The 25916-nt window shown below is 44.6% G+C and overlaps 1 protein-coding gene across 1 annotated transcript in view; it reads left to right on the top strand.

Annotated features, from left to right (window-relative positions):
* Positions 1 to 25916, top strand: part of OTOG (otogelin) — a 288440-nt gene that overhangs the window by 135945 nt on the left and 126579 nt on the right. The window contains exons 28-31 of the mRNA XM_088458241.1: positions 353 to 509; positions 7463 to 7489; positions 9550 to 9717; positions 12364 to 12642. Coding sequence (XP_088314367.1) covers positions 353 to 509; positions 7463 to 7489; positions 9550 to 9717; positions 12364 to 12642 — 631 coding nt within the window. The remainder of the gene's footprint in view (positions 1 to 352; positions 510 to 7462; positions 7490 to 9549; positions 9718 to 12363; positions 12643 to 25916) is intronic.

The following is a 25916-nucleotide window of genomic DNA, read 5'->3' as shown; positions in this document are numbered from 1 at the left end:
TGTGTTACATGCAGTGTACAGTAATATATGTATGTTGCATGTTGGGTGATGTAATATGTTTGTGTTACATGTAGTGTACAGTAATATGTTTTTGTTGCATGCTGTGTACAGTAATATATGTATGTTGCATATTGAGTGCTGTAATAGGTTTGTGTAGCATGCCTTGTACAGTAATATATGTATGTTGCATGTTGGGTGATGTAATATGTTTGTGTTACATGCAGTGTACAGTAATATGTTTTTGTTGCATGCTGTGTACAATAGTATATGTATGCTGTAATATATTTATGTTTCATGGTCGGTGCTGTAATATGTTTGTGTTACATGCTGGGCACTGTATGTCTCACACCAGGTGGATGTTACATGGTTTTACTCCAACTGCCTGTCAGACACCTGTGGATGTAACCGCGGTGGGGACTGTGAGTGTTTTTGCACGAGTGTATCAGCCTACGCTCACCAGTGCTGCCAGCAGGGAATTACTGTGGACTGGAGGTCACCCAGAGTGTGTCGTAAGTATGATTTGGGCCAGTCGTAACCCTTTATCAAAATTCAGCTCATTATGTATTTTATTCAGGTCCAGAACGTAGGAACGGGTATTATCTATTCAGGGAATCCACAGCGGACAAACTGCTTGCTCAGGATCTCATATCTATCTATCTATCTACCTATCTATCTACCTATCCCATATCTATCTATCTATCTATCTATCTATCTATCTATCTATCTATCTATCTATCTATCTATCTATCTATCTATCTAATATTTATCTATCTATCTATCTAATATCTATCTATCTCATATCTATCTATCTATCTATCTATCTATCTATCTATCTATCTATCTCTCTATCTATCTATCTATCTATTGTGACACAGTCAGATTAGGAGGTCCCTCTCCTGGGTAGGGGACTCCTTCCTTACACACACACACACACAGCAGCAGGGAAGCAGCACACCAGTATGGAAGCGAGTACAAGCTGGTCGGCGCCAGTCTTTATTGTACAATGTCAGAAATAACATAAAGAAAACATAAACATAAATCCTAGCCCTGTCGGGGCACTAACTTCACAGGTAGTTCCCTCACTACCAGAACCTGGCAGGGCCTAATGCCCTCGCCAGCAACAAAGCACAGCACAGTACTCACAGATAGGTTTCCAAGTGTCTCTGAGCAAACTCCCTGTCTGCTCTCCCAGGTGAGACAATCAGCCCTAAACAAACTAGGCTTATATTGGCCACTCTCAGGTGGAAAACTAACAATCCTGTTACCAGGCTGCGAGAACCAAAACCTGGAGTGGCCGTGGGTGGAGCCCTCCCTCTCCTCTCACCCACAACCCCCAGGTCCCAAACCGGCTTTTCAAAAAACCGAAACTCCAGCCTGCTACACTGCAGACTTTCTCCTGGGGGTTTAAAACACATAATGACAGGAATCTGGGACAAATGTTCCTGCCACAGACCACTTTAGCAGTGATCCTATCACATATCCCCCCCCTTTGTTTCGACCTATGGGGCGGAACAACTGAAGCCCCCAAACAATGAACGCGTGACAACGCATCTGCTTTAAACAACAGGTCCCCTGGCCTGTGTTCCACCGAAAATGTAAAAGTTTGTAACGCCCACTTTATGGCCAACGCCTCCTTCTCCACTGTGGCACCGGGTAGGCATCGAATTTTGAAACACTGTTCAACTTTCGGAAGTCATTGCAGAAACGCACACTCCCGTCGGGCTTTGGAATCAACACAATGGGACTTGACCATTCACTATGTGATACTTCAATAACCCCTAACTCTAGCATATTTTTAATTTCTTTCGACACCGATGCTCTTGGTGCTTCTGGTAACCTATAGGGCTTTAGATTAACTTTAACCCCTGGGTCAGTGATGATGTCATGTTTAACGACCGAGGTTTTCCCAGGTACGTCAGAGAACAGCACCCTATTTCTAACCAGAAACTCCTTGACCTCTCGTTGTTGAATTGCCGACAGGGTTTTTGCCACTGTCACTTCGGGAACTAAGGGCCCTGGATTTACTGGAGGGGCTCGGACGGCCGACGGTACCGTTCTATCTTTCCAGGGCTTTAACAGATTTATATGGTATACCTGTTCCGGCTTTCTTTTCCCCGGCTGGTAAACTTTGTAATTGACCTGTCCCACTCTTTCTAAGATTTCAAAGGGCCCTTGCCATTTAGCCAAAAGTTTATTTTCCACCGTGGGAACCAACACTAACACTCTGTCCCCAGTAGCAAAGCTGCGTAACCGAGCTTTGCGGTTGTATACCCTCTGCTGTGCCTGTTGAGCCTGTTTCAGGTGCTCTCTCACTATCGGCACCTCTATAATAGGCAATGGAACTAGTGGTCCCTTAAAACGTGGTCTGGGAGCATGATACTGACACTCAGGGCAGGATGCGCAAAAGTCAGATACCTCTTTATGAAGCCCGGGCCAGAAAAACCTCTGCATTATTCGCTCAGTGGTTTTCTCTACCCATAGATGACCTGCCGTTATACGACCATGGGCCAGATCCAACACTGTTCTTCTGTAGGCTTTGGGAACTATTAGTTGTTCCACAACATCTTCCCCCTTCTTAGTCACCTGATATAACCAATCCTGACACATTGCCATGTGGGGATAGGACAAAGGACTATCAGGGTCTATGGGTTTACCATGAACTACTTTTACATTCTCCCTGGCTTTTACCAAAGTAGGGTCTTTAAACTGCTCCACGGCAAAGACCTCTCTTCTGACCTCTAAATCAGGCAGACGATCAACTGGCCCAACAACACTTCCCACCTCAATGGGAGGCACATCAGTTGGCGGGCCACCGTCACGCTCCGCATTCTCTAGTTCGCCAATCATAGTAGAAAAAGGTAATAACTCTGACTCAGAAGAAACTCCCTCCTCCACTATATCGACAACCTTCTCAAGTGGATCGGGGTTGTTCACTTCTGGAACAAAGCGGCTTTCCCACAATTTCCAGAAGTGAGCAAAGTCTCTCCCCAATATTGCATCGTACATCAGACCAGGCACCAAACCCACAGAAACTATAGCAGAGCCACATGGTGTCTCGATGTTCACCTCGGCAGTAACATAATATCGATTATCCCCATGTATGCAGGTCACATCAACAGTTTTCCCTGTATGCCTCAAGGTGTTCACCAGCTCAGCTTTTATAAGTGTCACCAAGCTACCAGAGTCTAACAGTGCCTCTACTCGGTTGCCATCTACAGTGAGTACACACATGTGCTTATCAGTCTCAGCCTGCCGGTCAGCCGTACAGGCTGTCTGTGCAAAGAAAGACCCCCTGCGGTAGACATGAGCAGTATCACATTGCATAGGTTCAGTTGTAAGTGAACAATTAGCGGAAATATGGCCGAAGTCACCACACCGGAAACACTGAATCATATTAATGTCTAGTCGTTTACGGGGCAAGAACCTTCCTGGCCTGGCAGGCCTGCCTCCAGGTTCTACACCCTCAGTCTTAGGTACATCCCACCGCCCAGCACCCTTCTCCCCTGGAACAGTCTTACCAGTGTCTGTGGGAGTTCGCCGGTGCGCCATCGGGGCTTGGTGGGGCATACTCCTCAGCTCCTCAGCCACCACGTACCTCTCCACTAGCTCGACCAACTGGTCCGCGGTCTTAGGGTCTGCATGGCTCACCCACTTGCGCAGAGTCGTGGGTAATGATCGCAGGTACCGGTCCATCACGACCCTTTCCACGATCTGTGGTCCCGTCAGCGTCTCGGGCTGTAGCCATTTTGAGGACAGATGGACGAGGTCATGCATCTGTGAACGTGGAGGCTTGTCCATATGGAACTCCCAGCGGTGGACCCGTTGGGCACGAACAAAGGTGGTGACTCCCAAGCATGTTAGGATCTCCTGTTTTAGTTTTTTATAGTCCTTGGCATCAGCCAGGCATAAGTCGAAATATGCTTTTTGTGGCTCCCCAGACAAAAAAGGTGCCACCAGACTTGCCCACTGCTCCTTGGGCCAACTCTCCCTTTCGGCCGTTCTTTCAAATGCGGCGAGATAGGCCTCCACATCATCGCCCGAAGTCATCTTTTGGAGGAAGAGACTGGCTCGTACGGAGTGAGTGGTGGTGGGAGGACCAGTAGTAACATCTCTGGGCAGGGCGACCAGGTGCTGTACCACCTCTCTTAAGGCCTGGCGGGTTTCCTCGATGGCGACCTGTTGTTGCCTCTGGGCTGTCTCCAAGGCCAACAGTTGCACCCTGGTGGATTCCTGCTGAGCCCTGGTAGATTCCTGCTGAAGTTGGTTCGTCTCCTGCTGAAGTTTGTTCATCTCCTGCTGAACTCCTGTAGCTTGGAGCAAGGCCTTAATAATTTCCTCCATTTTGTTCTGGGGTGTAGGTTGGAAGCTGAACCTTGCCTCTCTGAACATTGGCTGACGCCTCCTCTATGGGACTCCAAGAACACAGTGTTATTTCCACACTCACAAATTGGGCGTCTGTCCCTTTAATTTTTAAATGGAAAGTTTTCCTCTCGCTGCAACTTCAGTGTGTGTGGGTGCCCGCATTCTCCACCATATTGTGACACAGTCAGATTAGGAGGTCCCTCTCCTGGGTAGGGGACTCCTTCCTTACACACACACACAGCAGCAGGGAAGCAGCACACCAGTATGGAAGCGAGTACAAGCTGGTCGGCGCCAGTCTTTATTGTACAATGTCAGAAATAACCTAAAGAAAACATAAACATAAATCCTAGCCCTGTCGGGGCACTCACTTCACAGGTAGTTCCCTCACTACCAGAACCTGGCAGGGCCCAATGCCCTCGCCAGCAACAAAGCACAGCACAGTACTCACAGATAGGTTTTCCAAGTGTCTCTGAGCAAACTCCCTGTCTGCTCTCCCAGGTGAGACAATCAGCCCTAAACAAACTAGGCTTATATTGGCCACTCTCAGGTGGAAAACTAACAATCCTGTTACCAGGCTGCGAGAACCAAAACCTGGAGTGGCCATGGGTGGAGCCCTCCCTCTCCTCTCACCCACAACCTCCAGGTTCCAAACCGGCTTTTCAAAAAACCGAAACTCAAGCCTGCTACACTGCAGACTTTCTCCTGGGGGTTTAAAACACATAATGACTGGAATCTGGGACAAATGTACCTGCCACAGACCACTTTACCAGTGATCCTATCACACTATCTATCTATCTATCTATCTATCTATCTATCTATCTATCTATCTATCTCTCTCTCTCTCTCTCTCTCTCTCTCTCTCTCTCTCATATCTATCTATCTATGTATCTATCGAGACTGCACTGATTAATGTGATTTGCGGCGGTTGTATATCTTTGTGCATCTGGCCCACAAATAATTTGATTTGGTCCTGGACCACCAACCCACCATAGCCCCCCTGCAACTGTACCTCGGCACCCAGTTTAGGAACCACTGACGTAACCCCAGTTCCCCAGAATAGAGATCCCACCCTTCTATATATACATCTGCTGGTGCCCCAGCTTTGTACTTCTCCCTGGTATGTGGAGACTGCACAAGATGTTTACTACTGGTGGTGATGTCTATAGCTGAAGTAACAGAGACAAGTCTGATATCCATATATCAAACATCCCAGGGTCCCAGCATTGTACTGCTACAGATAATCACCATACTGTATATCATACATCCTAGGGTCCCAGCATTGTACTGCTACAGATAATCACCATACTGTATATCATACATCCTAGGATCCCAGCATTGTACTGCTACAGATTATCACCATACTGTATATCATACATCCTAGGGTCCCAGCATTGTACTGCTACAGATAATCACCGTACTGTATATCATACATCCTAGGATCCCAGCATTGCACTGCTACAGATAATCACCATACTGTATATCATACATCCTAGGGTCCCAGCATTGCACTGCTACAGATAATCACCATACTGTATATCACACATCCTAGGATCCCAGCATTGTACTGCTACAGATAATCACCGTACTGTATATCATACATCCTAGGGTCCCAGCATTGCACTGCTACAGATAATCACCATACTGTATATCATACATCCTGCTACTGCTACAGATAATCACCGTACTGTATATCATACATCCTAGGGTCCCAGCATTGCACTGCTACAGATAATCACCATACTGTATGTCATACACCTAGGGTCCCAGTATTGCACTGCTACAGATAATCACCATACGGTATATCATACATCCTAGGATCCCAGCATTGCACTGCTACAGATAATCACCATACTGTATATCATACATCCTAGGGTCCCAGCATTCCTAGGGTCCCAGCATTGCACTGCTACAGATAATCACCATACTGTATATCATACATCCTAGGATCCCAGCATTGCACTGCTACAGATAATCACCATACTGTATATCATACATCCTAGGATCCCAGCATTGCACTGCTACAGATAATCACCATACTGTATATCATACATCCTAGGGTCCCAGCATTGTACTGCTACAGATAATCACCGTACTGTATATCATACATCCTAGGGTCCCAGCATTGTACTGCTACAGATAATCACCGTACTGTATATCATACATCCTAGGATCCCAGCATTGCACTGCTACAGATTATCACCATACTGTATGTCATACATCCTAGGATCCCAGCATTGTACTGATACAGATAATCACCATACTGTATATCATACATCCTAGGGTCCCAGCATTGCACTGCTACAGATAATCACCCTACTGTATGTCATACATCCTAGGGTCCCAGTATTCCACTGCTACAGATAATCACCATACTGTATATCACACATCCTAGGATCCCAGCATTGTACTGCTACAGATAATCACCGTACTGTATATCATACATCCTAGGGTCCCAGCATTGCACTGCTACAGATAATCACCATACGGTATATCATACATCCTAGGATCCCAGTATTGCACTGCTACAGATAATCACCATACTGTATATCATACATCCTAGGGTCCCAGCATTCCTATGGTCCCAGCATTGCACTGCTACAGATAATCACCATACTGTATATCATACATCCTAGGATCCCAGCATTGTACTGCTACAGGTAATCACCGTACTGTATATCATACATCCTAGGGTCCCTGCATTGTACTGCTACAGATAATCACCGTACTGTATATCATACATCCTAGGGTCCCAGCATTGTACTGCTACAGATAATCACCGTACTGTATATCATACATCCTAGGATCCCAGCACTGTACTGCTACAGATAATCACTATCATTTATGTGTCAACAAATAAAGTGTCTGTATATATCAGTTCTATAGCGCAGAATGTTCAGGTTATATACTCTGCAGCGTAACGAGGGCTCTAGGCCAGAGCTATACAGGATTTATCTGCAGGGTACGGAACACAGAGGCCTGATATCCTTATAATCTACAGTATTTATCTCATAGTATAGTATATATTGTAATCTGTAGTGATTAAAGTTTTTACATGACAAACTAATGTTTACTTTTTTTTATAATCTACTTTTTCTTTTAGCTTACGATTGTGAATTCTACAATAAAAGTGAGTTTTACATTATTTATATTTTGGCTTACGAATAATGGCTAGTTCTCTATATGCATGCATGTATGTGTGTAAGTGTGAGTGCATATGTATATAATTTATATGTATATATAATAAGTATATCTACGTACCCTGAAGACGATACAATAAAGTATCAAAATGTTGGTTTATACTTATGCCCTTAATATGCACCTGCGGAAGACACCAGGCAAGTACTGTGTGTGTGTATGTATATATATATATATATATTGTTTACAGATGCGTTCTCATACATTATTACCGCAGTCGCGCCAAACAGCCCTTCTTGGAGCACCACGTCTCGCGTTACTCGGCCTGCGCCTGGCTAGTTTTCTGCATGTTTTTCGCTCCTCGAATATATGTCGCCACAATCTGATGCAATAAAACCACTTAACAAGACTGCACTGATTTGTGTGACATGCGACACTTGTACATCTGTGTGCAAATGAATCTGTATATGAAGCGCTATGATGCAGCGTTCGCGTCTCTTTTTTTCACGCCAAGTTCTGACGTGCTTCATCTACACTTTGTACATAGCTTTCATGCATTATAAGTGGAAATTTTGGCAAGGAATTTTGAACAGGAAATCTGGAATTTTGAAATTGCTGATCGTGTGTGTGTGTGTTGTGTGTGTGTTGTGTGTGATACCAATTAATTATTAGAGACCTTCCCAGTTGGGATCTGTATACATTAATTCTGCCACACGGGGGCAGCAGAGATCAATTATAAAAGTAAGTTACATCATGTAGGGGAAGAAATATCAATTTAATCCATTAGCACTGGAGGTGTTGTGCTCTGTGTACTCTGTGTAATCCTTGCAGGGTCTCCAGTTATACAAACCCTGTACAAAAGGAGAAAGGACCCATTATATGAGCAGGGGTCCTCATGTCTCACTGCCAGGCTAGGGAAGAAGGTTTTATCCCTGGGTTCTTCTTCTCCAAGAATTCTTCAGGGAGGTGGGAGTCCAAAAACCACATCCCATTAGATTTGAAGAGGACCCAAAGGATGTACCATGTGATAAGGCAACAGACCTTCTATCCCAGACAGCTGATCCGCACCCATGGATAGAGCTTTAATACTATCACCTTGTGTGTGTCGTCCCCCCCCCAGCCATAGGAGCAGGGTGTTTTTCTTCACCTCCATGGGTACAGAGGTCTGGTATTGGTTTTAGCCTAATGTGTGATAAGGGTTGGAGTTAAATCCATGTAAGTCAGAATTATTCCCTGTAGCGGAAAACTGAATATACTGTTCCCTCTATACAACAGATCAGTATTTGCAGTATACACAAGAGAGCAGGAAGAGTAGGAACACATAATTACAGTATATATAAGTGTCGGACAAACACTGCGGCTATGGAAACCGCATCATTCACAGCGCTATGTCACTGTTATTCCCCACTGATCTATATTGTGCCCTAGCTTGTGGCACTACAATGATATAACCCATTCTAATCATTTGCTAAATACACTTAGATACAAGATTCAGCAATTCGTCTACACAGCAAACACTGGGCCTGATTCAGACCCGCTCGCAAGCGCATTGCGCTCACAAGCGGTTCGATGGTGGCCCAGTGCGCAAGCCCCGTAGCGAGTGACAAATCACTCGCTCCGGGGCTTGCAACAAAACGGGGCGGCTGTCGATGTTGATCGACAGCTCGCCCCGTTTTGTAGGCGGGGAGGGGGTGTGGCTGAACAAACGGAGTGATGTCAGTAGTGGACTTCCTGCTCTATTAGAGCAGGAAGTCCTTTTGGGCTTGTGAGACCTGAGACCCTACCACAGGGTCTCCTCGCAAGCCCGATGGTCGCGATAATCGCGACCATCTCCTGCCCGCTCGCACTAGCTGTGGGTGGGCACCCACAGCTTTGCGAGCGGACAGGGAAAAAAAAGATCCTCCCCGCCCTGATTCAGAGCGTGCGCTCGCAAATAGCGAGCGCCTCTGACTCAGGCCCACTGACGCCACCTGGGTTTCCCTTCCTAGAAATATGTCTGTTAGTAAATACTGGATTACTCACAGCCACTGTTTCTCTATCTTGTGTCCTCAGTACTAGGGAAAGGGCCGTACAAGCTGCTCAGTTACGTGGACAGAGGTCTGGTGTTATCGGTCAGGCTGTCGGATGCCGCAGTTACGCCAATGAGGAGAGACCGAGAGATTCCAGGACACACCGCAAACTTCATGCTGACGCCAGGACTGTACAAACGCAAAGCCCACGGTGAGGCAACACGTAATTATTATTATCTGGCGCAGCGCTGAGCCATCAATTCTAGAGAGAGAGAGTATATCTGCACGCTCCAATATATGACGAGTTACGGTCATGTATAAGGCCCCATAGTAATTAGCAACCAGTAATGTTCAATTTATGGGGGTGCAGCCCTAATCCAACCAAGTTAGACTATATTAAACAAAAAGAGGCTAGGGGTTGTTCGAGATGGGCGCACATGCACAAAATCTATACATTAAAGTTTGACTTTTATTAGCTATTGTACTAAAAATTCCATTAATTGGGAATGGTACAGTGAAAAATAGAGGTAAAAAATGAATTAATTAAATTGATAAACATACATATAGATTAGTGTATAAAGATAGCAAAATGTGAGCAAATAATGTATAACAAAGCAGGGTCCACCATTTCAATTGCCCAGTATTGTGAAAGCAATGTACTATGTTGAACTGGAGAAAATTATATGTAATATGTAAATTCAATATATCTATTAACCTACATATAAATGCTCCTTGTTGGTCATAGAGCTAAATTAGTAAAATAATTCACTAATATTGATGGTAATAATATCACATCTACTTGAATGGCTTGTGGATACTTCAGCAATAATGTCCTCCTTTAATATAAGGCATAACTGCTGGTTCAACCCTTTAAAGGTCAGACAATCACATAACAATACTTATTATCTTTTGCTATCTCAGGTGTCACAGTTTATTCACTTCATATAATACACATTGGTTTGTGAGCATAGACTAGCGTCACACTAATACTGCTGTATAATATCAGTTTTATTCTGACTGATTCATATGAAGCTCACAGATCACTTTAGCTGTGCTGCAATGAATAATGTTACTGCAATGTTAACATCATCCCTATTCAAGTAACGTTATTACCACATCATATATTTATAGTGTTATCACGTCTGAACTAGTACAAGCATGATAAAGTCACATTAGGCTGTGCTGCCAGTGAATAGTGTTGTTGCAATTGTAACATCCTCCCCAATCAGGTAGCATTATTACCACAGCTCAGATAATCACAGATTGATAATAATTATCTATATGTTATTCTGGTAGACTTTTATTATTATTGTTGTTACTTAAGCTGCATACACACACAACGATGTTGTTACCAACGATTTTATGAACGATTTTTTGAACGATTTTCTGTCAGATTATCTGTCAGATTTTTTAAAGTGTAATGAATAATTTTTTTGGAACTACAAACGATTTTTGCATATTCCCTTATTGAAAATCGTTCAGTTGACAAGTCTGACTGAACTACAAACGTGAACGCGCATGAACGATAATCGTTCATTGTTTGACTCAGAAAGTGAACGATTTTTTCAAACAATTATCGTTAAACGATATCGTTTAACGATAATCGTTCAAAAAATCGTTGTGTGTGTGTATGCAGCTTTAGTATTTATGAGCACTCCTAAAAAGGAATGCACTGATCACAGAATAAATGGTATCATGTGCCTCACTGCAGCTTTCAGCAAGGCTCAAAATGATAATAATCAATCTGTGTGGTAAATCACACTTCTATAAGTCACACATTCTGCTGTCTCATGTGTCACAATTTATTCACTTAATATAATACACATTGGTTTGTGAGCATAGGATAGAATCACAGTAATACTGCTATATAATTTCAGTTTTATTCTGACTGATCAATTCATATGAAGCTCACAAATGACTTTAAGCTGTGCTGCCAATGAATAATGTTACTGCAATGTTAACATCATCCCTAATCAAGTAGCATTATTACCACACCATGGGGTAGATGTATTATAGCGGCACTTAACGCTCTTTACCGAGGCGAAGCAGGAAGCACTACCGATGAGATGTATAAACATCTCATCGGCCGGAGAGGGGGAGCGTTAACTCACCCCTCCGGCGCTACCTGTTAGAGACAGCAGCGCATCAGCCTAGTGCTGATGCGCTGTGTCTCTGTCCCGGCCGGCTCCATTGAGCATGCGCGGGATCTCGCAAGTATCGCGAGATCCCCGCGTGGAGCCCTGGAGCCGGCAGCCGCCGCAGCAGGGACAGCGCTGTCCCTGCTGTGGGGATAGGCTAGCGCCAGGCTGTAGCTGTCGATAACGACAGCTACAGCCGGCCGAACGGTCATGCGTTATGACCGTTCGTACATGGCCCAGGCGATAATGACGGGTGCATAGCACCCCTGTCATTTACTGCCCGGACCCCCAATCATACATCGGGGAGAAGCGGTATCAGCGCACATAATGTGTGCTGATACCGCTTCTGGGCTTCATACATCTACCCCCATATATTTATAGTGTTACCACTTCTGAACTAGTACAAGCATGATATATACATTTTCATGGGACTATGTGGTGGACCCACTTGAAACGCCAACGTGCACGTTTCACTGTGTAAACAGCTTTATCAAGGCTGAAGTCAGACAGCTGGAGCACGGTATAGACATGGCTTCCACACTCCAATAATTGTGACGGAATAGCGCAGCCACGTCAGACGTATTTTATTTTTAAATTGAAAGACTTTTCAGGTTGTATTTATGAGTGATCATTGTTCTCTGTCTCCGTCTTCACTTCATCCATAAGTTTATGCGCCCCGAAAGTTTACTGGACCTGACTCCATGTTTGTTAATTTACAGACAGAAACTTGGTCTCTTTCGAGTTAGCCGACCGGCCAAACTTCTTCTTACATCTGGGGAGCAATGGAACGTTACTGGTGTCCAAGTGGCAGAGAAGCGAAGAGTTTCAGAGCCGCTCCACCTTTGTAATCCACAAGAACACGTGGATCGCCGGGTACAGCGCCTACGAGAGCTTCGCTAAACCCGGACACTTTGTGCAAATCTCAGCTTCGTTCATTCATCTGACGAAATATCATCATTCCTCGGCGTTCCGACTGTCAACGCTCTTCAAGTTATCAGGTAGGAAGACGGATTCCGTCTGCGTGCAGTATTGAACACCTTAGTATGGTTTTATGTTTGACATGACGTGAGGGATGATGCTGACCTTCTCAAGATAATCTTATATCAGACAGGATAATCTGTAGCTGTTTGTATTCCCCGCACAGATGCAGCAGAATGGGCTTTATGGTTGCCGGGGACGATGGGGCTTATTATTTCTCCGTTGTATTTGGGTACTGGGACAAATGACCATCCTACACCCAAACGCTTTACTACAAACGTCTCCATGAAAACATCGTATTGTTGGTAGTGAACCCAAGATTTCAAAAATTTAGCCGTGATTCTGAATCGCGCACACGTCCGAATGTGGCAACATCCGGTGATTCGTAGCAAACTGCGCATGTGCCGCAGCTGACATATGCAATTCAGAGCAGCTACGAGGGATTGGGAGTTGTACCCATCTCAGTCACTTCTCAGTGATGGCTGAAGAGGCGTTACTTGGCAGCAATGGGGCATTTGATAGAGTACGCGCCATTTTCAGTTGCATCTTATGCACGGGGGTAGATGTAAGTGCTGTTAAGTGTAAGTGCAGTTACTGGTGATGACCGCTGTTCTCCTAGGTCGGAGGACCGGGGGATGTTTTGGTCACATAGATGCACCTGACTTAAAATACCGACGGATAGCCAAATATGGCTTGGTATAACTGTAAGTCGTCAGTAAATTGCAACCACATTATGTGCGACTCAAAACCAGTCCCAACGTCTGGCTTTGATCGTTCTCTGTGATATATAACATGGAGTGGTACAGTATATAGAATAACTTGTGCCTAGTGGTATACAAGTGACACCCAGCCTGGCATCAGCCCTGACACATGTAGGACACAAAGACCCAGCTGTTCTATATTTCAGGGAGCTTAAGTGTTAAATGTCCTTTATTTTGCGGCGTTTCATGAGGCTGCAGCTGTTCTCGGCACACTCCTAACTCACAGAAATGACAGATTTTGTCATGGCCAGAATCCTATGATCTCCTGACCAGGGGACCTTCAATCACACGCTAAATCCGGGGCTGAATGGAGAGCATGCCTCTCCCTGTGTCTGCTATAAAGCTTACTGTGCCCCGTTCACATTATTAATATTTAGTACAGTATATTATTACATTATTCAGTGACTATGGGCAGCACAGGCTTATAATGTAACTTGGTGCCAGAACCTGAGGAGCTGACACTCTATTCTTTAAACTGCTGCCTCATTAGCAAAAAAACCCCAACAAAAACATTTTTTTTATCATGAACGTTACACAACAAAGCAGCGTCTGATCTCTGCGCTTAGAGGCGGCCATCCTTCTCTCCCGTGTCGTTCCCTTTGTGTCCTCCTGAAGTGTTTTACAAGCGCAGGAATCTCCTCTCGCCCATAGCTGGGTTCAGCCCTTCCAGCTTGCTGATGCAGATAATTACACGCTCTAAAAATACAGCAGCATTTGTTTAAGTTAATGGAAAAGTTACACCAGTCCCAGGAGCGGAGGGAAGAACAGATTGGGTTTCTTGCTGACTATTGGAAATACTTTGCATGTTAGTGGGGAAAGTATATATGATGAGACAGAGACATGTCTGCTGGAACGGAATAATGGGCACTAGAAAGGTCCCTGTAATGTCACCAGCTCTCTGACGCACATCAAAAAACAGAGGAATCTCAAGTGACACGGGGAAGAGTCCCTCAACGAGCCCACATGCAAAGGAATCATTCACTATGGTGCAATTCAGGGTGACCTCCTGCACGGTGCATGGAATATACTGTGTCCAGAGGAAAATGTCTAAAATACCATTGCAGTAAAACCCCTTCCAGACACAGTCAGTTACACATGACAGGAGCTGTGCTTTATAAATGTGTACCCATAATAACGTGTCATATCCCCTCTCGAACATATATGCTTGTGTATCCTCATGGATTTGTAAGAGAATCTTTTATGTGCTGTTCAAACAAAACAATGATTCCATTTGACATAATCACAACCCAGGCTTTGGGCATCTCACCCGGGTTCTTCTCATAATAACGATCCAGGCCTTCAACATCTCATCCGGCTTCCTCTGATAATAACGATCCAGGCTTTCGACATCTCACCTGGCTTCTTCTCATAATAACAATCTAAGCCTTCGACATCTCACCTGGCTTCTTCTCATAATAGCAATCCAGGCCTTCGACATCTCACCTGGCTTCTTCTCATAATAACAATCCAGGCCTTCGACATCTCACCTGGCTTCTTCTCATAATAACAATCCAGGCCTCCGACATCTCATCCGGCTTCTTCTTACAGTAACGATCCAGGCCTCCGACATCTCATCCGGCTTTTCTCATAATTACGATCCAGGCCTCAGACATCTCATCTGGCCTCTTCTCTTAATAGCAATCCAGGCCTTGGTCATTTCACCCAGCTTCTTCTCATAATAGCAGTTAAGGCCTCAGTCCTCTCACTTAGCTTCTTCTCATAACAACAAACCTGGCCCAGGACCTCTCACCCAGCTTCTTCTCATAATAACAAGACATGTTCTGGACCTCTCTTACTCAACTTCTTCTCCTGATAACAGTACACTTTTGGCACCTCTCTTAATAACAATACAGTATGTGTTCTGGAACTCTCTTACCCAGCTTCTTCTCATAATAACAATATGTGTTCTGGAACTCTCTTACCCAGCTTCTTCTCATAATAACAATATGTGTTCTGGAACTCTCTTACCCAGCTTCTTCTCATAATAACAATATGTGTTCTGGAACTCCCTTACACAGCTTCTTCTCATTATAACAATATGTGTTCTGGAACTCTCTTACCCAGCTTCTTCTCATAATAACAATACAGTATGTGTTCTGGAACTCTCTTACCCAGCTTCTTCTCATAATAACAATATGTGTTCTGGAACTCTCTTACCCAGCATATTCTCATAATAACAATATGTGTTCTGGAACTCTCTTACACAGCTTCTTCTCATCATAACATTATGTGTTCTGGAACTCCCTTACACAGCTTCTTCTCATAATAACAATACAGTATGTGTTCTGGAACTCTCTTACCCAGCTTCTTCTCATAATAACAATATGTGTTCTGGAACTCTCTTACCCAGTTTCTTCTCATAATAACAATATGTGTTCTGGAACTCTCTTACACAGCTTCTTCTCTTCCATTTGCTGTGTAATGACCTTTCTGAGGGGTCTGTTTATCAAGCAATGAGAAGTGAACCAGTGGAGAAGTTGCCCATGGCAACCAATCAGCTTTGAAGTAGCATTTGTCAAGTACAGTCTATAAAATGATAGGTAGGAGCTGATTGGCTGCTATGGGCAACTTCTCCACTGGTTCACTTCTCCACGCTTTCCACTGCTTGATAAATAGACCCCTCAGCCTCTTGCATCGCTTACACTAAGGGGTCAATTTATTAAAGGATGAAAACTTGGTGGAAATGGGTAAATTTGCTGGCGTTAGGACTTGTTCTCACTTCGAACTATGTATTAGGGGGTTACCACCAATGACAATCCCACTGGGTTAGGATTTAAAATTACAACATAGGTAGATGTCCAAATCCAGGTGGAGACTGACGTGTAGACAAAGTGCGGATGGAGTGATCCGTCCGAGGACGGATCTCTGTGCCCCTGAAATGTGTGGCTTTGGGCAGTGATTGGGTGGTTACTGCGCAGATGCACGGGACAGATCCGTCTCGTGGGAGTGTCTGTAGCGTGCAGGTGGGGATGAGATGCCTGTTTCTGACGGGTCTTTTGCGCTCAGCATGGCGAGTGTGTAAGAGACAATACTAATGATGACAGCTGCGGTCGGAGGAACAGTGGGCCAGCTGGCCGGCCAGCTGCATGAATTTATTTATATTATTTATTAACAGTTTCTTATATAGCGCAGCATATTCCGTTGCGCTTTACAATTGGAACATTAATAGAACAAAACTGGGTAATAACAGACAGATATATAGGTAGGAAGGCCCTGCTCGCAAGCTTACAATGTATAGGGAAATAGGCATTGATACACAAGGATAGGTGCTATATATTGTAATTTGGTCCAGCCAGACTGCAGAGTTTCTTGGTGGGCTGGATGATCCAGTCACACAGGAATGTGAAAGAGTGTGTGAGGTTATGTGTGGACTGTGAAAGGGGATGTAATTAGACATGGAAGCTATGAAGATTATGTGGGTGGTTCTGGAATGTGATAAGCTTGCCTGAAGAGGTGAGTTTTCAGGAAACGCTTGAAGGTTTGGAGACTAGAGGTAAGTCTTATTGTGCGTGGTAAAGCATTCCATAGAGTGGGTGCTGCCCGAAGAAAGTCCTGTAACCGTGAATGGGAGCAAGTAATGAGGGACGCAGATCTTGTGCTGAGCGGAGAGGTCGGGTTGGGAGATATTTTGAGATGAGTGAAGAGATGTATGTTGGTGTGGTTTGGTTAATGGCCTTATGTGTAAGTAAAAGTATTTTGTATTGAATACGGTAGAAGACCGGCAACCAATGGAGGGACTGACAGAGCGGGGCAGCTGACGATGAACGTTTGGCAAGGAAGATAAGCCTTGCAGCTGCATTCATAATGGTTTGTAATGGCAATAGCCTGTTTTTGGGAAGACCAGTAAGGAGACTATTGCAATAGTTAATGCGGGAAATAATGAGTGCATGGATTAGAGTTTGTGTGAGATATAGTTGAATTTTGGATATGTTTTTTAGATGTATGTAACATGATTTTGAGACAAATTGAATGTGGGGAACAAAGGACAGTTCAGAGTCAAGGATGACACCAAGGCAGCGGGCTTGTGGAGCAGGGTGGATTGTCGAGTTATCAACCGTGATCGAGAGATCAGGTTGGTAACTGTTCTTGGCCAGTGGAAATATAATTAATTCTGTTTTAGAAATATTAAATTTCAGGTGGTGAGATGACATCCAACATGAAATGGCAGAGTCAGAAAAACTAACAGTAAAAGAGCGATCAGATAGGTAGGAAGAGAACCATGAAAGAGCTGTGTCCTTAAGACCTAGGGATTGTAGTGTTTGTATGAAGAGAGAGTGGTCAACAGTGCAAAAGCAGTATAATTAATTCTGTTTTAGAAATATTAAATTTCAGGTGGTGAGATGACATCCAACATGAAATGGCAGAGTCAGAAAAACTAACAGTAAAAGAGCGATCAGATAGGTAGGAAGAGAACCATGAAAGAGCTGTGTCCTTAAGACCTAGGGATTGTAGTGTTTGTATGAAGAGAGAGTGGTCAACAGTGCAAAAGCAGCAGAGAGATCTAGAAGAATTAGGAGTGAGTAATGGCCTTTAGCCTTGGCAGTGACCAGATCATTTACTACCTTAGTCAGTGCTGTCTCTGTGGAGTGTTGGGAATGAAAGCCTGGACTGAAGTGGGTCCAATAAGTTGTGTGCGTTTAGAAAGTGTGTGAGGCGGGTGTAGACAAGTCTCTCAAGTGGCTTGGAGAGGCATGGGAGCTGGGAGATAGGACGGTAATTTGAGAGAGTGTTAGGGTCAGAATATTGTTTTTTCAGAATGGGAGTAATCACTGCATGCTTGAACAGTGATGGAAAGATGCCAGTAGAGAGATACAGATTGCAGATTTTAGTTAGGGTTGGGATGAGCACAGGAGACAGAGCTTAACTGATTTGTGAGGGTATAGGATCTAGAGGAGAGGTAATAGAGTAGGAGGATGAGACGAGAGTAGATACTTCATCTTCGTTTGTGAGGTCAAATGAAGAGAATGAGCCAGAGGGTTCAGGTAGTGAATTGAGCAGGTCACTAGCTGAGGAAGAGCATACCATTTAATTTCGGATCTTAGCATTCTTGTCCTTAAAATAGGAAGCAAGATCATGTGCACAGATAGTAGAAGGTGGGTTGGGTGAGGGATGGGTAAGAAGCAGTTTAAGTGTATTAAAAAGTTGCATGGGGTTAGAGGCTTGAGCAGAGATAAGAGATTATAAATATGTTTGTTTGGCAGCGTCCAGAGCAGCACGATAAGAGTTGTAGATAGTCTTATATGTGAGGAAGTCACTTGGAGTACGAGACTTTCGCCACTGACGTTCTACTTTACGTGAGAGTTTTTGTAGATGCTTTGTTAAGTTAGAATGCCACGGTTGACGTCTAAGTCTACGTGGTGTGTGATGAGTAGCTGGAGCTACTTCATCAAGGGTTTTTTCTAGAATCTGGTTTAGGTGTGATGCAGCAGTCTCAGGAGAAGTGAATGCAGAAATTGGTGAGAGTTGTTGTTGTAGATAGTGTGAAAGAGGCACTGGAGAAGTTGGGGATGGCATGTATGTGTGTCCCAGATTCCTGTCATATGTATTTTAAACCCCCAGGAAAAGTCTGTTTTACCAAGCAGATTTGAGTGTCGGCTTTTGGTAAAAGCCGGATAATGGGTACTGGGGGTGTGGGTGTGAGAGAGAAGGGAGGGCTCCATCCACAGGGCCGCTTCAGGTGTTGGGCTTTTCAGCCTGAGACCAGGCTAATTAATGATTACACCTGGAAGTGGCTCATAAGAGCTGTGTAGAGTTTTGATGCAGGGTCTCACACACCCTGGGGAGAACAGATATTGAGGTTTTGTTCTGAGACACTGTGACATTGGTATATACTATGTTTGTGGTAAGGCAGTAGGCCCTGCCACATGTAGAGAGGGAGTTACCTGTCTAGTTAGAGCCCAGACGGGCTGGGGTTTATTTTTATGTTTTGTTTGTTTGATTATTGGTGTCACACAAAAAAAACTGGTGCCGACCATCTTGCACGAAAAGCCACTACTACTGCTGTTTCCTGGCTGCTGTGTGTACGGAGGCTTCCGTCTACCCCAGGAGAGGGACCCCTAGCCCGATCATATTACAATTGGTGTAGAATGCAGGCATTGCACACTGGAAATTGCAGCTAGAGGAAAAATTCTAAATGTAAAATTTAAAGTGACAGACACAAATTTGTTGTGTTGGATATCAACTCGTGTTCTGTGAAGTCCATGAAGGTGGTGCCGACAGATGCTTAGAGAAGCCAGGTTTTCTACAAACCTACACATAAAGATAACATGGAGGACATTGTTAAGGCCTTGCTCCAATCTAACAAAACTCTGCAAGAGGCTATTAAAGCCCAGCAGGAAGCTACCAGAGCTCAGCAGGAAACTAACATAGGTCAGCAGGAAAATACCAGAACTCAGCAAGACGTCATAGAGGAAACCCGCCAGGCCTTAAAAAACGTGGTACAACAGCTAGTAGACTGGTCTGGAGATGCTTCCACTGGACTTCCAGAAGACACTCGCTCCATACGGGCCAGTCACTTTCTGCAAAGTGATGATGTGGAAGCGTATCTTACGGCCTTTGAGAGAACCACGGAATGGGAGAATTGGCCCAAGGAACAGTGGGCAAGTCTTGTGGCACCCTTCCTGTCTGGAGAACCACAAAAGGCCTCATATGACTTGTGCCTGGCTGATGCCAAGGACTATGCAAAGCTAAAACAGGAGATCCTAACTCGCTTGGGAGTCACCTCATTTGTTCGGGCCCAACGAGTCCACCGCTGGGAGTTCCAAATGGAAAAGCCTCCACGCTCCCAGATGCATGACCTCATCCATCTAACCACAAAATGGCTACAGCCCGAGACGCTGACAGGACCGCAGATCGTGGAAAGAGTCGTGATGGACCAGTATCTGCGATCGCTACCTGCATCTCTGCGCAAGTGGGTGAGCCATGCAGACCCTAAGTCCGCAAACCAGTTAGTCGAACTGGTGGAGAGGTATGTGGCGGCTGAGGAACTGTTGAGTGTGTCCCACCGGGCCCCGATTCCACAACGGCGATCTTCCGTGACTACTGGTAAGACTGTTCCAGGGGAGAAGGGGCTGGGCGGTGGAATGAACTTAAGACTGTGAGTTTGGAACCTGGGGATAGGCCAGCCAGGCCAGGAAAGTTCTTACCCCATAAGAGACTTGATAATAATATGATACAATGTTTTCGATGTAGTGAATTGGGCCATATTGCTGCTAATTGTCCACTCACCTCTGAACCTATGCAATGTGATACTGCTTATGTCCGTCGCAGAATGTCTTTCTTTGCACAGCCTGACTGTACTGCTGACCGACAGGCTGAGACAGATAAGCAAAAGTGTAAGGCTACTGTAGAAGGCAATCAAGTAGCGGCTCTGTTAGATTCTGGCAGCCTGGTTACACTTATGAGAGCTGAACTGGTGAACCCCTTAAAGTGCAAGGGAAAAGCTGTTGGTGTGACCTGCATACATGGGGATACTCAGTATTATGTTACTGCGGAAGTGAACGTAGAAACACAGTGTGGTTCCGCTATAGTCTCTGTGGGTTTGGTGCATGGCTTGACGTATGATCTAATGTTGGGGAGAGGCTTTACTCACTTCTGGAAGTTGTGGGAAAGCCGATTTGTTACCGAAGTAAATAACCCTGACCCGTTTGAGAAGGTTGCTGATGCAGTAGCAGGGGAAGTTTCTTCCGAGTTTGAGAAATTCCCTTTTTGTAGCATGATTGGTGAACCAGAGAATTCTGAGGTGGAAAGTGTTGTTAAGCCAGTTCATCATCTGTCTGATCTTGAGCTCAGAAAAGAGATCTTTGCAGTGGAGCAGTTAAATGACCCATCTCTGGTAAAAACCAGGGAAAATGGAAAAGTGATTGGTGGTAAATCCATAGACCCTGATAGTCCGTTGTCATGTCCTTACATGGCAGTATGCCAGGATTTTTTGTACGGGAGACATCCAAGGGGATTACCTGACATTGCTAAGGAGACATGGGAGGGGAAGTCCAGTTCCTATAAAACTGTCATTGAGCCTAGGAAAAAAAAGCCAAACAGTTATACCATGTAAATCTGATTAAACCTTGGAAGGATAGAGCAGCTCTGTCAGCCGTCCCGGCCCCTCCAGTAAACCCAGGACCTTTGGTTCCTGAAGTAACAATAGATAAAACCCTGTCGACCGTTCAACAGCAAGAAGTTAAGGAATTTCTTATCAGAAATATGGTTTTGTTCTCAGATGTATCAGGCAAAACCACAGTCATTAAACACGACATAATCACTGACCCAGGGGTTAAGATTAACCTAAAGCCCTGTAGGTTACCAGAAGCCCAAAGAGAATCAGTGTCTAAAGAAATAAAAAAAATGTTGGAACTGGGTGTAATTGAAAAATCGCATAGTGAGTGGTCAAGTCCCATTGTGCTTATTCCAAAACCTGATGGGAGTGTAAGTTTCGGCAACGATTTCCAAAAATTGAACAGTGTGTCAAAGTTTGATGCCTACCCAATGCCAAGGGTGGATGAACTAATTGAAGGGCTAGGAACAGCCAGGTATTTAACCACTCTAGACTTAACCAAAGAGTATTGGCAAGTGCCGTTAACTGAGAGTGCCAAAGAAAAGACAGCTTTTTCGACACCAGAAGGGTTGTTCCAATACCAGATGTTGCCCTTTGGGTTACGTGGGGCACCGGCTACCTTCCAAAGGATGATGGACAGAATTCTAAGACCCCATAAACGGTATGCTGCTGATTATCTGGATGATGTGGTCATTCATAGTCCTGATTGGCAGTCTCATTTGCCCAGAGTACAAGCAGTGTTAGACTCCCATCTATAGGGCAGGGTTGACAGCCAACCCAAAGAAATGTTGCCTAGGGATGGAAGAAGTAAAGTATCTTGGTTACACCGAGGTTTAATAAAGCCACAGCTTAATAACAAGGTGGTTTTTGGCGTTACAAAGTTTCAAGTTCACAGTACAACACAGGCCAGGAATCCAGCTGGCCAATGCAGATGCTTTGTCACATGTCCATTGTTTGGGGGCTGCAGTTGTTCCGCCCATAGGTCGAAACAGAGGGGGGGTAGGGATATGTGATAGAGGCACTGGAGAAGTTGGGGATGGCATGTATGTGTGTCCCAGATTCCTGACATATGTAGTTTAACCCCCCAGGAAAAGTCTGTTTTACCAAGCAGATTTAAGTGTCGGCTTTTAGTAAAAGCTGGATAATGGGTACTGGCGCTGTGGGTGTGAGACAGAAGGGAGGGCTCCATCCACAGGGCCACTTCAGGTGTTGGGATTTTCAGCCTGAGACCAGGCTAATTAATGATTACACCTGGAAGTGGCTCATAAGAGCTGTGTAGAGTTTTGAAGCAGGGTCTCGCACACGATGGGGAGAACAAGCATTGAGGTTTTGTTCTGAGACACTGTGACATTGGTATATACTATGTTTGTGGTAATGCAGTAGGCCCTGCCACATGTAGAGAGGGAGATACCTGTCTAGTTAGAGCCCAGACGGGCTAGGGTTTATTTTTATGTTTTGTTTGTTTGATTATTGGTGTCACACAATAAAAACTGGTGCAGACCAGCTTGCACGAAAACCCACGACTACTGCTGTTTCCAGGCTGCTGTGTGTAAGGAGGCATCCGTCTACCCCAGGAGAGGAACATCTACCCCGATCATATTACAAGAGGTAGATAGTTGTTGAAAGTTTATAGCATTAATATTTATGCAGGTTTTAGGAGGTTTGGTTGATTTCAGTGACATTGAGGTTGATGTAATGGAGGAGAGAGTGCAGGTGATAAGGTTGTGATCTGAGAGAGGGAAAGGAGAATTAGTGAAATCAGAAACTGAGCATAGTCTGGTAAATACAAGATCAAGGCAGTGGCCATCATGATGAGTAGAGGAGTCAGTCCATTGGGAGAGGCCAAGAGAGGAGGTTACAGAGAGTAGTCTGGAGGGATGAGGAGATTGTGGACAGCCAGTGGGGATATTGAAGTCACCCATAATGATGGTGGAGATGTCTGGGGATAGGAAGTGAGGAAGCCAGGCTGAAAAATGTTCCAGAAATTGTTGGGGTGGCCCAGGCGGGCGATAGATGGCAGCAACTCGTAGAGAGAATGGGGTGAAAGTCCTGATAGAATGTACTTCAAATGATGTAAATGTGAGTGAGGGTACCTGTGGGAGAACTGTGTATGTGAAAGATTGGGACAGTAATACTTTCTCGCCGATTACGTCATTTTCGCCGGTTTCAACTTATCTTATCCCCGTATACAATTGTAGCGTCTTTTCACCAGCGCGATAACGCAATGCAATGTAATGGGCGAAAAAGTTTCGCCTATGAATACACGGTGGAAAAAAGTGCAGAATTGGGGTTTTGGGGTGCAATGTTGCGGGAACCACCCTGCACCCTTTGGACACCCCCCCTGATGCTAACTGCGTAAAAAAATGCAAAAAACCCCACAAAGGACACCCCAAAAAAGCACTTTGAAAAATTGGGTGAAAAAAAAATCAAAGTGGGGGTACAAATTTAAAAACTAGCGAACTAGCCTTTTGGGGGGGTCTATAAGTAAGGGGGAGGTGTATTTTTGATTGTAGGTGTTTGCTGAAGGTGCGTTTTCAGCGCTTTTTAATGCTTGACTTTAGACATTTTAAAATATGCTTGCACCCATTTTCATGTACCCCAAATTTGATGGGAATACTTATTTTCCCCTAAAAAAGTTGCAAAATGCTCTTCTTCACCACTTGCTCAAAGACACTAAATAGCGCCTATTGAGACCATTTAAAAAACCCAAATACCTTTAGCAGGGCTATTTGGGGGTACCCATAGTGATCCCTCATGTCAGAGCATCTTTTGGAGGGTGTCAGGCTGATTTCCCAAAAAATGACAGCACTTGTCGCCTATTTGTATTTCGCCAGGTCCCGTTTTCGCCGATTTCAAATTGAAGACGGGGATACGCGGGGACACGCGCAATACTTTTTCGCACCTAAAAACAGCGATGACGGACTTTTCACTTCTAACTGAATATGGCCCTTAAGCTGCATACACACACAACAATTTTTTGACAGATAATCGTTAAACGATATCGTTTAACGATAATCGTTTGAAAAAATCGTTCACTTTCTGAGTCAAATGATGAACGATTATCGTTCATGCGCGTTCACGTTTGTAGTTTGTAGCTTGTAGTTCAGTCAGACTTGTCAACTGAACGATTTTCATTAAGGGAGTATGCAAAAATTGTTTGTAGTTCATAAAAATCGTTCATTACACTTTAAAAAATCTGACAGATAATCTGACAGAAAATCGTTCATAAAATCGTTGTGTGTGTATGCAGATTTAGGGCCTGATTCAGAGCCACTCGTAAGCGGCAGCTCGTTCGCTCCGAGCGATGTATTTTTTAACTGCGCATGTGTACTGATCGTTATACTCATGCGCGAACCAGTCAGTGCGGCCGAAATTCATGTGCTCGCAAAATAGCGAATGCCTGCTAATTTGAGTGACAGGATGAGGCGTATGTGGGTGGTAACAGGGGAAGGTGCTTGAAAACGGGGAGTGGAGATCCGAACGCAGGCGTGCTTAAAGGTCAAAACGGGCGTTTTATGGGTGTGCATAATTAATGCAGCAGCGTCATTGACCACGTCACTGGGTTTTTTTTTAACCAGAACTCTTCGCAAAATTGTGGTAGCAAAAACCAACCACAAGAATAGCGAGCAGCTCATACCCTGTTCGATGTACTCGATTAATCTAATAAATAGCGGACATGACGTAGGATGTGAGCAGCCAGGGGGCGTAGTTTCCCAAAAAACGACCGCAAGTTTTGTTCGCTCGTTCAGACCTAGAGGCGTGAACAGACCGCAAACAGCGAACGGTTCATTTGAATAGCCACCCCTATTTTCTGGACGAGCGAGCGCAAATAGCGACCGGCTCTGAGTCAGGCCCTTAGTCTTCATATATCATGAAGAGCGTGTGTGTGTGTGTATTACATTACATTATATATATATATATATATATGTAGCCTTATCAATAGGTGAGCACAATAGAAAATGGCATCTTCTGACGTTCACAGCTTTATATAGGAAGGACCCCCCTGCACCCCAATAAAGAGACAGGTCCCCCATTATAATACCATTATCTGAGTGTTATGTATTTTCCCTCAGACGACATATTACATATCCAGAGTGATGAAAGTCTCCCCGCCATTTGTTTCCATCCTGCACTGACCCCGGGAGCAGGTGACTAATAATCACAGTGAGGGGCTGACAGCGGTGTTTCATGTGCTGATTGCTATGGAGCAGATACAAGTGCTGGGGTCACAGGGAGTAGGCAGAACATGCCATTCCCGGGCACTATAGACACCGACCCTCTTCCTCAAACCTAATTAGTGACCGATACAGGAGATGATTTCTGGGCTCCTGTTGTCCTCTGTGGACATTTATGTAAAAAAAAAGTTAAATCCAGAGTAATTCTTAGTACATGCTATGTCAGGTCTTTCTGTGCTGCATCATATTCTGCAATGTACAATTTCCACTCTTCAATACATCTCACATACCACAGAATGCACGTG

This window comes from Taudactylus pleione, unplaced genomic scaffold, assembly GCF_031769625.1.
Source record: "Taudactylus pleione unplaced genomic scaffold, aTauple2 ptg000820l, whole genome shotgun sequence".
Taxonomy (NCBI): domain Eukaryota; kingdom Metazoa; phylum Chordata; class Amphibia; order Anura; family Myobatrachidae; genus Taudactylus; species Taudactylus pleione.
This window is presented reverse-complemented; position numbering and strand designations above follow the sequence as displayed.